We start from the raw sequence: 11815 nt of genomic DNA on the forward strand, positions 1-11815 counted from the left end.
TAAATTCCAGGAGCAGTAAGCATTTAGGTAATATACAAACAAAGATAACATTTACCTAACTTGGTCATACCTTGAAAATTAGTTTATATTTCTGACATAACTCTGGGTATATATTAGATTTTTTTCAAGTCCTACCTTATGTTCAACAGATACAAAAACATTTTTATATATACATACCTCGCAGTGGAGCAATGGAATTTACAACCTCAAAATTGGAGCTAACATTGGAACAAATGCCTGTTGTGTAATAAGAATGTCCACATTTATAAGCATAAAGAGGTCCACATGCCTATAATAAAGAGAAAAATAATCATTTTCTTAATGTTTAAATAATTCACCATATTGTATAGTAGCTACTTTGATATCCACAATGGTTAGAAATGTGCTTACTGAAATCCTAAGTGAAAACTATAAAACATTGCAACAGCAGTATGACGGCACAACCACAACAGAACTGATCCAATTTTGGAATTCTGTGCAGTACAAACTTATTATATTTGGATATTAAACAAGGAAGTTTAGAGAATACCAGGAACCCAACAATTCAACCCTGAGCTGCATTTATTTTCTACCATAGTAACAAAATTATTGCTCTGAATATATCTGATAAATGTATATCTGATAAATACTCAAGTTGTTTATAAAATAAACAGGCATATGTAATTCTAGATTGTGTCCCATGTTCCTAGGTCATTCCAATACAGGTAACTCTTTGACCTATGACCACAACTGAGCCCAAAATTTCTGTTGTTAAGTGAAACATTTGTTAAGTGGGTTTTCCCCCATTTTACGAACTTTCTTGCCACAGTTGTTAAGTGAATCACTGCACGGGTTAAGTTAGTCACACGGTTGTTAAGTGAATGTGGCTTCAGAGCAAAACTAACATAAGAGCATTTAAATCCTGTGAAAACTCCATTACAGATCTCAAAGTAGGCATTTTCTTAAAAAAAGTACCTTTATCAGCAGAACTAAGGGAAAGATTGCTGAATTCACACACATCAAATGACTTCATGATATTTCCAAAAATCTCAGCACTGACAAGCGTTTCTTAGCACCTTATAATTGCTATTAGAAAAACATTTTTGGCCTGGACAGGCTCCTGCAGTGCTCTGCAGCCAAAACAGGGCACAGGGGACTACATGCCCATGCCCCTGTGCTGCAGGAGGCTGTCCAGGTTGAAAAGGGGAAAGGGGGTCACACACAGTCCCCCTGTGCCCCGTTTTGGCTGCCAGAGGCACCATGGGCCAGTACTTTGCTATTTCTAGGCCGGCCCTATGGGCCAGATTTAAGCACCCCGTGGGCCAGATCCAGCCTGCAGGTCTTGAGTTTGACATCCTTGCACTGGTATCCAGCCATCTTGTTCTTTGGGCGGTCTGGTTTCTTTTTACTGCTAACTTCTAAACATAATTGCTTTCTCCAGTGAATTCCCCTGCATGACATGGTCAAAATAAGTGAGACGCAGTTTTGTGATTTTGCCTTCTTTATGTGGATAGAAAATAGCTTTCCATTATTGTGTATAATTTCCCAAAAGTAGTTAGATTCCAACCTTATCAGACCAAATCTCCATGTTTAATATTCAAGAGTGATAGGAACTTTAATCCAACAATATCTGGGCAAGTTCTATATTCCTTCTATAAATGGGGAAAATATTCTATATGTGGAAGCTTTCATGGTAAATATTATAGTATTGGTTATAGTAAATATGCATATTGTTTTTTATTTTCCTCAAGAGATATTTACTCACCAAAAACCCTCCTTTGGGATTCGTCACTAAGGTTGACCCAAGAATCATATTCTCCTTTACTTCTGTTACTTGAGGAATTGAAGTGTCAGCTATAGATAGATTAAAAATAAAGTTAAATATGGGGATACATGCAAACAAGACATTAAGTCATATTGTGGCCTGTTCAAAACACCAAATTTGTATGTAAAACATGGATCTTTTTGGTTTCTTTTCCTTTTTTCTTCCTGTTCCCTCTTGGTTAAAACTATGAAATACAAGTCAAATGCCTGGCTTTCATCCCGGAATCTTTGTCTGGGATAATGCTTCACATAGTTTTCCTGAACCTCAAAGAGAATGTCAAAATAGCAACAGGGTGACAGTAGAAGATATGCATTCATTTAAAATTGAAAATCAGGAATAAATAAACTTTTCATTTTCTGTATAGCTCCACTGTTGGATCAGTAAATTATCAGCTGTATACATAATATTTCAGTGGGCAATAAAGGTTATGGGAATGCCAGTGTAATAGAATTCACACTAGTTCCTCTGTTAGTAAAAGCTATATAATTGACATTGGAGGAAGTTTCTGGGCCTTTCGTAAAAGATTCTGAGATGTAGCAAATATAGCTAAAAGACCCATTGCACACCCGTATAAAAAGGGGAAATGAGTGGAAAGAGAATATTGGAATTTACAGATGGTCTTTGACTTATGACCAGGCACTTAATGAGTGTCTGAAATTACAACCTGCCCTGAACAAGTGTTCATGGCCTGTAAAACACTTCTGGCCATTGTAACATGTCACGCTATACACACCCTAGACACGTAATTGTATTTTGAGTGCTTGGCAATTGGCTACAACTGGTAGCAGCTTCCTGCAGCCACGTGATCATGATTTGCTATGATTTTTGTGTCTGTTTTTGGCATTTTTTGCTGGCAGAATGAATTTGGAGTTATGACTCCAGATTTGCTTAACAATAGTCATGGAAATCTTGTAAAATAGGTTCTGTCATGTGTGTGCCTCAACTTATGATCAGAAATACAGTTCCAATTGTGCTTGTAAATTGACAACTATTTGTGTACCATATATATGAAATACTGTCTTATAGCAACCTCCTCCTCTTTGCAGAGATAACTTTAATTTCTTTTTATCACATAGCCTGTTTAGTGAGTGTCCTTTGATTATGATGTTTGTTATCTCTGGTCTTTTACTTAAACATGTTTTGGCTTCTAACTTGATTTTATTAGGGTAGGTCAATTTTCAATTTCTTTCATTGACTTTCTTACCTGGCAGATTTAATTTTACACATGGCAAACCATTACCCTGTCCTACAGGGCATTTATAGACATCACCTGTCTTCTTTTGGGGCTGACCAGACAAAGGGGAACCAATAAGAACCCTGCAGAATGATAATATATATACATATATATAGTCAATGCAGTACATACAGTAATATTTGCTTTGGTACTTTAGTACCAATTTACTATTTAAGTTGTATGCAAAAAATCTAATGGAATAAAAATGTGTTTATAATAGCAGATAGGAGTTAGAGCAGCTTCTCTAATTAGTTATTCTTTGTCTAAAAACACCACAAAGTGTTCATTATGACCTGTGAAATTTTAAATCATTAAGTTATAGAGCAGGAGTGTTAAACTCGTGGGCCGTGGGCCAGATGCGACAGCACTAGCCACCCTCACCCCTGGTTTAGTGAACGGTGGGAAAGTCACAATATGTCACATGATGACAACATGACACTGCAAGTTTGACACTCCTGTTATAAAGATATGGGAATGGATAGAAGGGAGAGATAATTAACTAAATAATAATCTCACCATTTTCCCTCTTCATTTTCAAATTGCTGCACACTGTATCCAAACATATCTTCCACAGGACCACTAAAAGTCATTGTATCTTTCACATCAACGTTGAATGACAAAGAGAGATGCAGCAGAACTATTTTTTGTAAAAGAAAAAAGAAAAAAGGAAGGAATGGAAAAGCTTGAACAGGTCTCAATGATAAAGTTTACATGCTGCCTAAAGGCCCTCAGAAATTTGAAATTGAAATACATTCTCAGCAACAGTGATCTGGAAAACACATGACAGTATATGAATAGAATAGAATTCTTTAGAATAGAATTCTTTATTGGCCCAGTGTGATTGGACACACAAGGCATTTGTCTTTGGTGCATATGCTCTCAATGTACATCAAGAAAAAATAAAATACATTCATCAAGAATCATAAGATACAACATTTAGTGATAGTCATAGGTTACTAATAAGCAATAAAACCATACTAGGAAACAAATAAAACAATGTAAATTGTAAAGATACAAGCAGCATGGTTATAGTCATAAGTGGGAAGAGATAGGTACTAGGAAGGATGAGAAGAATACTAATAACAGGTAAATAATTTGACGGTATTGTGGGAATTAGTTGTTTAGCAGAATGATGATATTTGGGGGAGAATTGTCTTTGTGTCTAATTAATCTGGTGTGCAGTGCCCTATAGCGTTGTTTTGAAGGCAGAAGTTAAACAATTTATGTCCAGGATGTGAAGGGTCTGTAGATATTTTCACAACCCTCTTTTCGACTCGTGCAGTATACAGGTCCTCAATGGAAGGCAGGTTGGTAGCAATTGTTTTTTCCGCAGTTCTAATTGCCCGTTGATAACAGATACATTCTTCTTGGACTGTTGTGTGTTAAATTTGCTACTTAAGTGGACTGTTAAATATTAAAGCTTTTTTGGAATCAAATATTCTGTTGTCACAACAGCATCTTTGTGTTCTGTGTAATGGAGAAAGTATGAGATTTTTATTGAGATGGAATATAGAAGATGGAATATTGGACTTGATCTGAAAGCCATCTGAGCTTCCTTGTGCAGTTAGTTGGCCACTGTGAAAACAGACAGCTGGACTAGATGGGCCAAGGATATGATCAAGTAATGCTTATGTTTTAATGATTGCCAAAATGAGATTCATATCTTTCCTCAGCTGTAGTATAATTTGTCATGTTGTCATATTGTCACCAACTGGGATTGAAGGAAAGGAAACAGAAAGAAATAGCATGAACAGACCATATTCTTACACTATTCAATGATGAAGGAAAAGCATTGTTTTCTAAAGGTTAGACTGTTTTGTCTTTAGTGTAACCTCTCACCAAAGGCTCTATTGTTATCTAAACATCATATACTTGGTTGTGTTGATGACTCATAGTCTTATTTTTCTTTTTCCCAGCCGATTTAGTTTGATTTACTATCAAACACATTTTGTTTTAATGTAGGATAAATAAACCTGATCAAACACCAGGATTACGCATTATATATGATAGCAAAGTTCCAAAATTAATACCATATTTCACAGCATTGTGCCTGATAGGTGTGCAGCTCACTCTGCATTAGGTGCAAAGAAATACCAGGGTGTTCTGACCCAAAACCTTGTCCACTAAAACAAACACGAATCAAAGGAAATAGAAACCTTTTAATGATTCTTACGAATCCCCGGTTAAAAGGCTGCTGCAAACTACTTAACTTTGATAAACATGAGCCTCACAGAACTGTGCGAGGCTGCCAAAAATAAGAGATAATAGAAATATTTTACAACACAGGAGTCTTCAAATACCAATTAAGATACTGCAATGTCCACAAGGCTCGAGTTTCAAAACATCTTTGTTTTCTGCAAAGAACCGATTCACAGCTGGCTTTTATCTTCTTGAAGAAGGGGCCATTACCTTACAGCCTTACTCCCGAGTCGCCTGTGCTGCTGCAGCTGCTCTTTCCTGAGAGCAGCCCTGTGCTCACACGCACTTGGCACAGGCTCCTCGGGAACCTCCTTATTGCTGCTGCCAGCCCCCACAATCTCTGAAGGTCCACTCCCTAATGGTCCTGGCCCCTCATCTGAGTCCTCGCTCTCCTCAGCCATCCGCACCTGCTGCCGGCTAACCACAACACAGGGCAACATGTTTTGATAAGGGAAAACAGAAGACTGAACTTGGCTCTTGGCAACTACAAGGAAATTAGGCAGTTTTCATGAAAATGGATTATCTTTGTCATATTCCAGTATGATGATGATGATGATTATTATTATTATTTTGAGCTTAGGGTTTACTTTCCATCTTAGCTTAAAGGCTTGGAATTCTCTGAGTGTCTCCTATTCAGATATTAACCAGATCAAATTCTGCTTAGCTTCAAAACCAGTAAGTTCAGCTAGTCAGCCAGCCAGCCAGCCAGCCAACCAACCAACCAAATAAATAATGAACAAAATTCCTGAAGTGGGCGTTCTTCTAGGATGCACTGGTTTTCACTAAGGAGAGTTTTGGAGCTATGTGAAAGGTTTCTTTTATAATTTTCTCCCTTAAGATTCAGTCAATGTGATAGGGAAGAAATGGCTTTGTCAAAGAGAAGAAAACATGATAAAATTCTGGTAGTGGAGGAGAGGGATTATTTTCTTTCCAGGGAAGGATGTCAATCTTCCCATGGCTCTCTAGAGATTCACATAATCAGAGAAGATGCAAAACATGATAGAAATAGAGAAGGATTAAAGTATTTTAAGAATGAAACCTCTTTTGCAGAAGAAATGTTTAAAAAGAAATTGGAAGTTGGATTTCAGCAGAGTGTTAGAAACATCCATGTTATTATGCTTTCTAAATGTCATTCCTGGAATATTTTGAGATTTTGGAGTATACACTGCGACTCTTGGAAGTACTGAGTATAGCTCCCAGAGTGCATCCCACGTCTTCCTCTGTTGAAATAATGTTTAATGTGATATCAAGGGAAAGTTATTAAAAATAAAAAAATTGCCATGTAACTCTCTTAAATTAAATGCAGTTATTTAATTTAGTTTAATAAATATTTAATTTAGTTTAATACATTAAATTTAGTTAATCTAGTTTATTTAATTTAGTTTAGTTTAATGAAAAGAACGACTAGAGTGACATGATAGCAGTGTTCCAATATCTCAGGGGTTGCCACAAAGAAGAGGGAGTCAAGCTATTCTCCAGAGCACCTGAGGGTGGGACAAGAAGCAATGGGTGGAAACTAATCAAGGAAAAGACCAACCTAGAACTAAGGAGAAATTTCCTGACAGTTAGAACAATTAACCAGTGAAACAACTTGCCTCCAGAAGTTGTGAATTCTCCAATACTGGAAGTTTGTAAGAAGTGATTGGACAACTATTTGTGTAAAATGGTATAGGGTTTCCTGCCGGACCAGGGGATTGGACTAGAAGACCTCCAAAGTCCCTTCCAACTCTGTTATTCTATTCTATTTTGCCATGGCCCTGCCCACTTCACACATGACAACCTGTAGCAGGCTATCTGAATGTAAATCTTTCAGCCATGGTGTGAAAAAGGTTGCATGCCCATCTTACTGTGGTATCTATTTTAAGTAATATTTTGTCTGATATTTTCATTGTTAGAAATAATTTCAAAATAAGACTACAACTGATTTAAAATTGCTGCAAATAAACTAAAATAAATTTTACATTTTTAAAGAAGATATGTATGTTTTCATAATTTCACAATAAAACATCTCTATGTTTAAATCATAAAGTTCCACGATGCAGAACATTAATGGCAAAACAAAACAGAAAGGAAAGCACCCCAAATTTAAGCTGAAAGTTTACACGAGCAGATATTGCTTTACTTGGTGCTGAAAATTATAATTTCAGTGCTAACCACAAATGAACTGGGAAGGAATTCCACAAACCAGGTTCTAGTACAACGAATGCCCTCTTTCAGGTCACTACATAGGGTAGCATAGCAAATGTGACAACTTCAAACTGGCTGCTAGATTTTAAATCCCAGGCACTTAAGAGAAAAAGGGCTGTGCCGGGGCACCCTAGTGTGTTCAGTCCTATGACAGTTAGAAAGAGAACACAGTGATCTTTTGTGCATTTCAATGTCTTTGGCAGTGAAGACATTTCTTATGGATTATGTGCTCAGGAACATAAAACATTGTAAGAAATTGTTGATGTTTAAATGATGCTAGGATTCATCATGCCTTTTATGAGTGCCTCATCAAATTGTTCAGAGCCTTTTATAGTAATAGAGGCTGAAAAAAATGGAAGAAAAGACTTGCCGTTTCCATTAGTATTCTTTGGACTCATGAGAAAATAGCAAATACCGTTGAGGTAAAAAATTTTTTTTAAAAAAAAGAAATAATGGATAGTCAGAGAAGATAAAGAAGAAGCACTTTTTTTGATGTTGCTGTTATGAAAAGTATGCAGAGAAGTTTTAATAGGCAGCCTAGCCTATTACAAGAGGGAAGGATAATCCAAAACTTGTATACACAAACAATTGCTATGAAATGGAAGACTATAGTAATGTGGAGATGTCTCTTCTGTGTATGTCCGCTTTATTCCCCGCTTTCCAATATGATCAGAGATTTTGATATATCCACAGTACCATGTAAACAGACTAGAAAGGGTTTACAATACCCAGGGGTTTTCTAAGATTTGCAGCAATTCAAACCCCTTTTAAAAAATGCACCTATATATCTGGATTGCAAATGTCTAGACGACTGCTAGTGGGCAGCAAAGAGAGAGATAAAAATTACCTCTGATGCCCTCTAGCTATCTTCTGAATTTTTACAGTCAGATATTGTAGGCCAGGGGTGTCAAACTCACATTGTCACGGCGATGTCACATGACGAATCGTGACTTCCCCCCCCTTCGCTAAACGGGGCATGGGCGGGGCCAGCATGTGACATATCCGGCCTGTGGGCCGTGAGTTTGACACCCCTATGGTAGGCCTATTTTAAACACAGGTCGTTGTTGATTTACAATCATTAATTTTGCAACCATTTGAAATTAGTGAAAAACAGTGACTTATAAACAGTCCTCACACTTATAATGAGCATCCCACCATGTGATCAAAATGCAGGTGTTTGGCAAGCAGCATGCATTTATGAGGATTGCAGTGTCCCTTTGCAATTTTCCCAGCTGGCTTCTGATGGGAGGAAGCTGGATAATGTCTGCATGATTCACTTAACTGCAATGATTTGCCTGTGACGATTTTTTTTTTGTAAAATTAGACGTTGACCCACTTAACAATCACCTGGCTTAGCAATGGAAATTCTGGTTCCAATTGTGGTTTGTAAGTCAAGGACTATCTGTGAACAGGAAACACCACACCGTAAAACTGGCATTCTCATGGGCCCAAACTCTTAACTAAACAGTGAGGGGGGGAAATTTTGAAAAGTGGGAAACAAGACAATGAAGCAAAGAAAGAAGGCATTGTGGGTTGGCCAGAAGGTGAATAAACATTCAATATTGCAACATTTTGTCACAGGTCCCATTGGATCCAAGCATGCTGTCGTACTCTTTTTCAAACATGGCAACTTTAAGATGTATGGACCTCAGCATGTTGGTTGGAAATTCTGGGAGTTGAAGTTCACATATCTTAAAAGTTACGAGCTTGAAAAACACAGATGTAAGGCAATCAGGAAATAGAGTGCAGGAATTAAGCAAGTCTTAATGCTTAATACTTAATGGTAAGGATAACTGGGACTGAGGAGTTAAAATATTTGCCAGATTAAATGAATTGTTCAAATCAATGAATATAGAAGGAAAAGCAGCATCATGTCATTAGCGTATATCTTATAGCTAGTGTACATTCTATGAATAAAATTAATAAAGGCCATCTTTTTTACACTAATATTAAATATATAGTAAATAATATTTTCCCTTCCACTCTTTGAACCAAACAGTTATTTGAATACCATCCATAGTTTAAAGCCTTCTGGTAAAAGTTAAGTTAGAAAAAAACTTTATCTTGTTTTCAATGATCTTCTAACAAATGCTTCTGACTTCCTTCCAGATTTTTGCTGCTCAGGCTATTTCTGTATTATAAAGCTAGTGTGTTTAGAATGCTTTGCCATCTGACAAATATGCTTGTTGGCATTCATTGTGGAATTTTCCTCATGCCCTATTAGCTGACTTTAATTTGGACTATTTAAAGGCCACATCAGAATGTATATTTCTATTAATTTCACACTTGGCTAAAAATCAGTATTTCTGATAAAACCTTACACAAAGCTTTCTATTTATCAGTGAAGAATTCAAACATGCCCTTTTATTCTGATAAACCATAAAAGAACTTTTGTTTAACTTCTCTTCTACATCTTTAACCTTTGCAAAAGAAGAAACTGACATTTTCAACTATTACTCATAAATAATAAATACATTAAAAATACAGTTCTATTAAATGTAAGCAACAAGTAAAACAATTAAATATTTTGCAAAAGGTTTAAGTCACACAATCAATATTTCCTTAGATGTAATAGTAGACTGCTCCCTTCACAGTAACATATACATTAAAAGTAATTTATTCAGACTGCATTTAAATGGACAAATAAGTCAAATTTCTCTTTCCAAGTGGATTAAGCTTGAAGAATCTGGGAGAAAACTCTGGTGCAGAAACATGGAACTTGTTATGCAACCCAAGGCAATGTAATATGGTAGACCACAATTTGATCATGTTGTTATGACTTGTTTTAACTGGGGGTTGATCTGACTCTAAATAACATAGCAAAGTAAGGCCAATATGCTTTCTTTTTTATCTGCATGTGTACATGTGTTTACTCATTCTATCTGTTGAAACAAAATTTGCCTTACAATTTCTTATAGATGGAATGTGTAATGAATTTCCAGCACCTATTTACTATATTTAGCCAAAAGGTAGACAACTCTAAATTTGAAATACTATCCTCTCTCCCAAAATAGTTATCTTGTGAATGGGTGTATGTATATGTATACACATGCACATATGCATATGACAAAATGTATAATCCCAATTTCCGTCCTTTCAACCTGTTTCCCAACTCCAATTGAAACCAATTCGGAGTATTCCTCTCCCCTCTGCAATACATGTGCACCCATGATACATTTATATATGCATGTGTGTAATAGATACCTTAAAGAAGCTGCATGTCCTTTAAAAGGTGGGATGAGGACAAGAATAAATTCATATGAATTGAATTAATAGCGTAATTAAAAATATATCAAAAGTTAAGGATTGCAACTTCCTCACTTTCTCATAGAAATGACAAGAAACAAAAAAAAGATAATCAGGAAATGGGATAAGCAAGGTAAAAAGATAGCTGCCCTGGGAAAGTATGAAAAGAGAAAGAGAAGGGCAAATCTGGATGGTGATGAGACCATGGAAAGAAATAACTGGCCAAGGATGGAAAGAAAAGAGAGAAGTGTTGATATGCATTACAGAAAAAGTTAAATTCACCAGGTAGGCAGTCCCTGTCATACAAGAGGATACAGGGAAATCTTCAGACACCCATTTTCACCTACACCTGTTCCTTCCTTCCCTTCCCAATAGTTCTTGTATTCTTCTCACCAAATAGGGTTCCTCTTCTATTCACAGGAAATTCCAGGAAAACCTGAACCACAACAGACAGAGTAAGGCATCCCCATTTCAATTCTTAGGAAATATAAATTGAGCCCTTATCTACAACAGAAATGGATAATCTTTTGGTGACTGAGGCACACACTTAACATTTGGGAGAAACCACTACTGATATACATAGGCAGATTTTTAAAAACAACTTTTGGGGAAGTGCACAATACATGCTTGCCTTACTATACACCAGGTCTGTCAAACTGGGCGCCTGCGGGCTGGATGCCTCATGTGCAAGCCATGCCCACCCCGGAAAGGCGAAAAACATCGTGATACATCACATCACGCGATCGAGTTTGACACCTGTGCTATACACTATCCAAGCGTAATCAAGGGGACCTTAGGAGCTGCATCTGGATGGTTTGCCCTGGTGATCACAGTGTCTGAGTGTGTAGAGAAAGGCACAATAGAGAAAAGTTCTATTTCTGACTGATTCTAGATGTTTCTGTTTCCCAAAGACTGAGAATTCCATTTCCTTAGTTTTATTCTATCAGAAACAAAATATATTCTCTCTTAGAAGTTAACTAATCCACAGCAGTTCTGTGGTTTGAATATGTAAATGTCTCATAGCACAAGCCTCATTGTGTAAGGAAAAATATAAATAATCAGGCATAGTGTTTATGTTAAGCATGTTAACTGGAACTGAACTGGTTGGTTAGGTTTGCCAAAGCAGTTAACAAATGTTTTCACTG

The 11815-nt window shown here is 36.7% G+C and overlaps 1 protein-coding gene across 1 annotated transcript in view; it reads right to left on the reverse strand.

Moving 5' to 3' along the window:
• Positions 1-11815, reverse strand: part of ITGA1 (integrin subunit alpha 1) — a 76927-nt gene that overhangs the window by 51974 nt on the left and 13138 nt on the right. Inside the window, exons 2-5 of the mRNA XM_026666485.2 lie at positions 3555-3675; positions 3009-3121; positions 1745-1833; positions 178-289 (exon numbers count right to left, since the gene is read on the reverse strand). Coding sequence (XP_026522270.2) covers positions 178-289; positions 1745-1833; positions 3009-3121; positions 3555-3675 — 435 coding nt within the window. The remainder of the gene's footprint in view (positions 1-177; positions 290-1744; positions 1834-3008; positions 3122-3554; positions 3676-11815) is intronic.

Source organism: Notechis scutatus, chromosome 2 (genome assembly GCF_049901735.1).
Source record: "Notechis scutatus isolate UNSWTSFEM ecotype Mainland chromosome 2, rNotScu1.2, whole genome shotgun sequence".
In the NCBI taxonomy this organism is placed as follows: Eukaryota; Metazoa; Chordata; class Lepidosauria; order Squamata; family Elapidae; genus Notechis; species Notechis scutatus.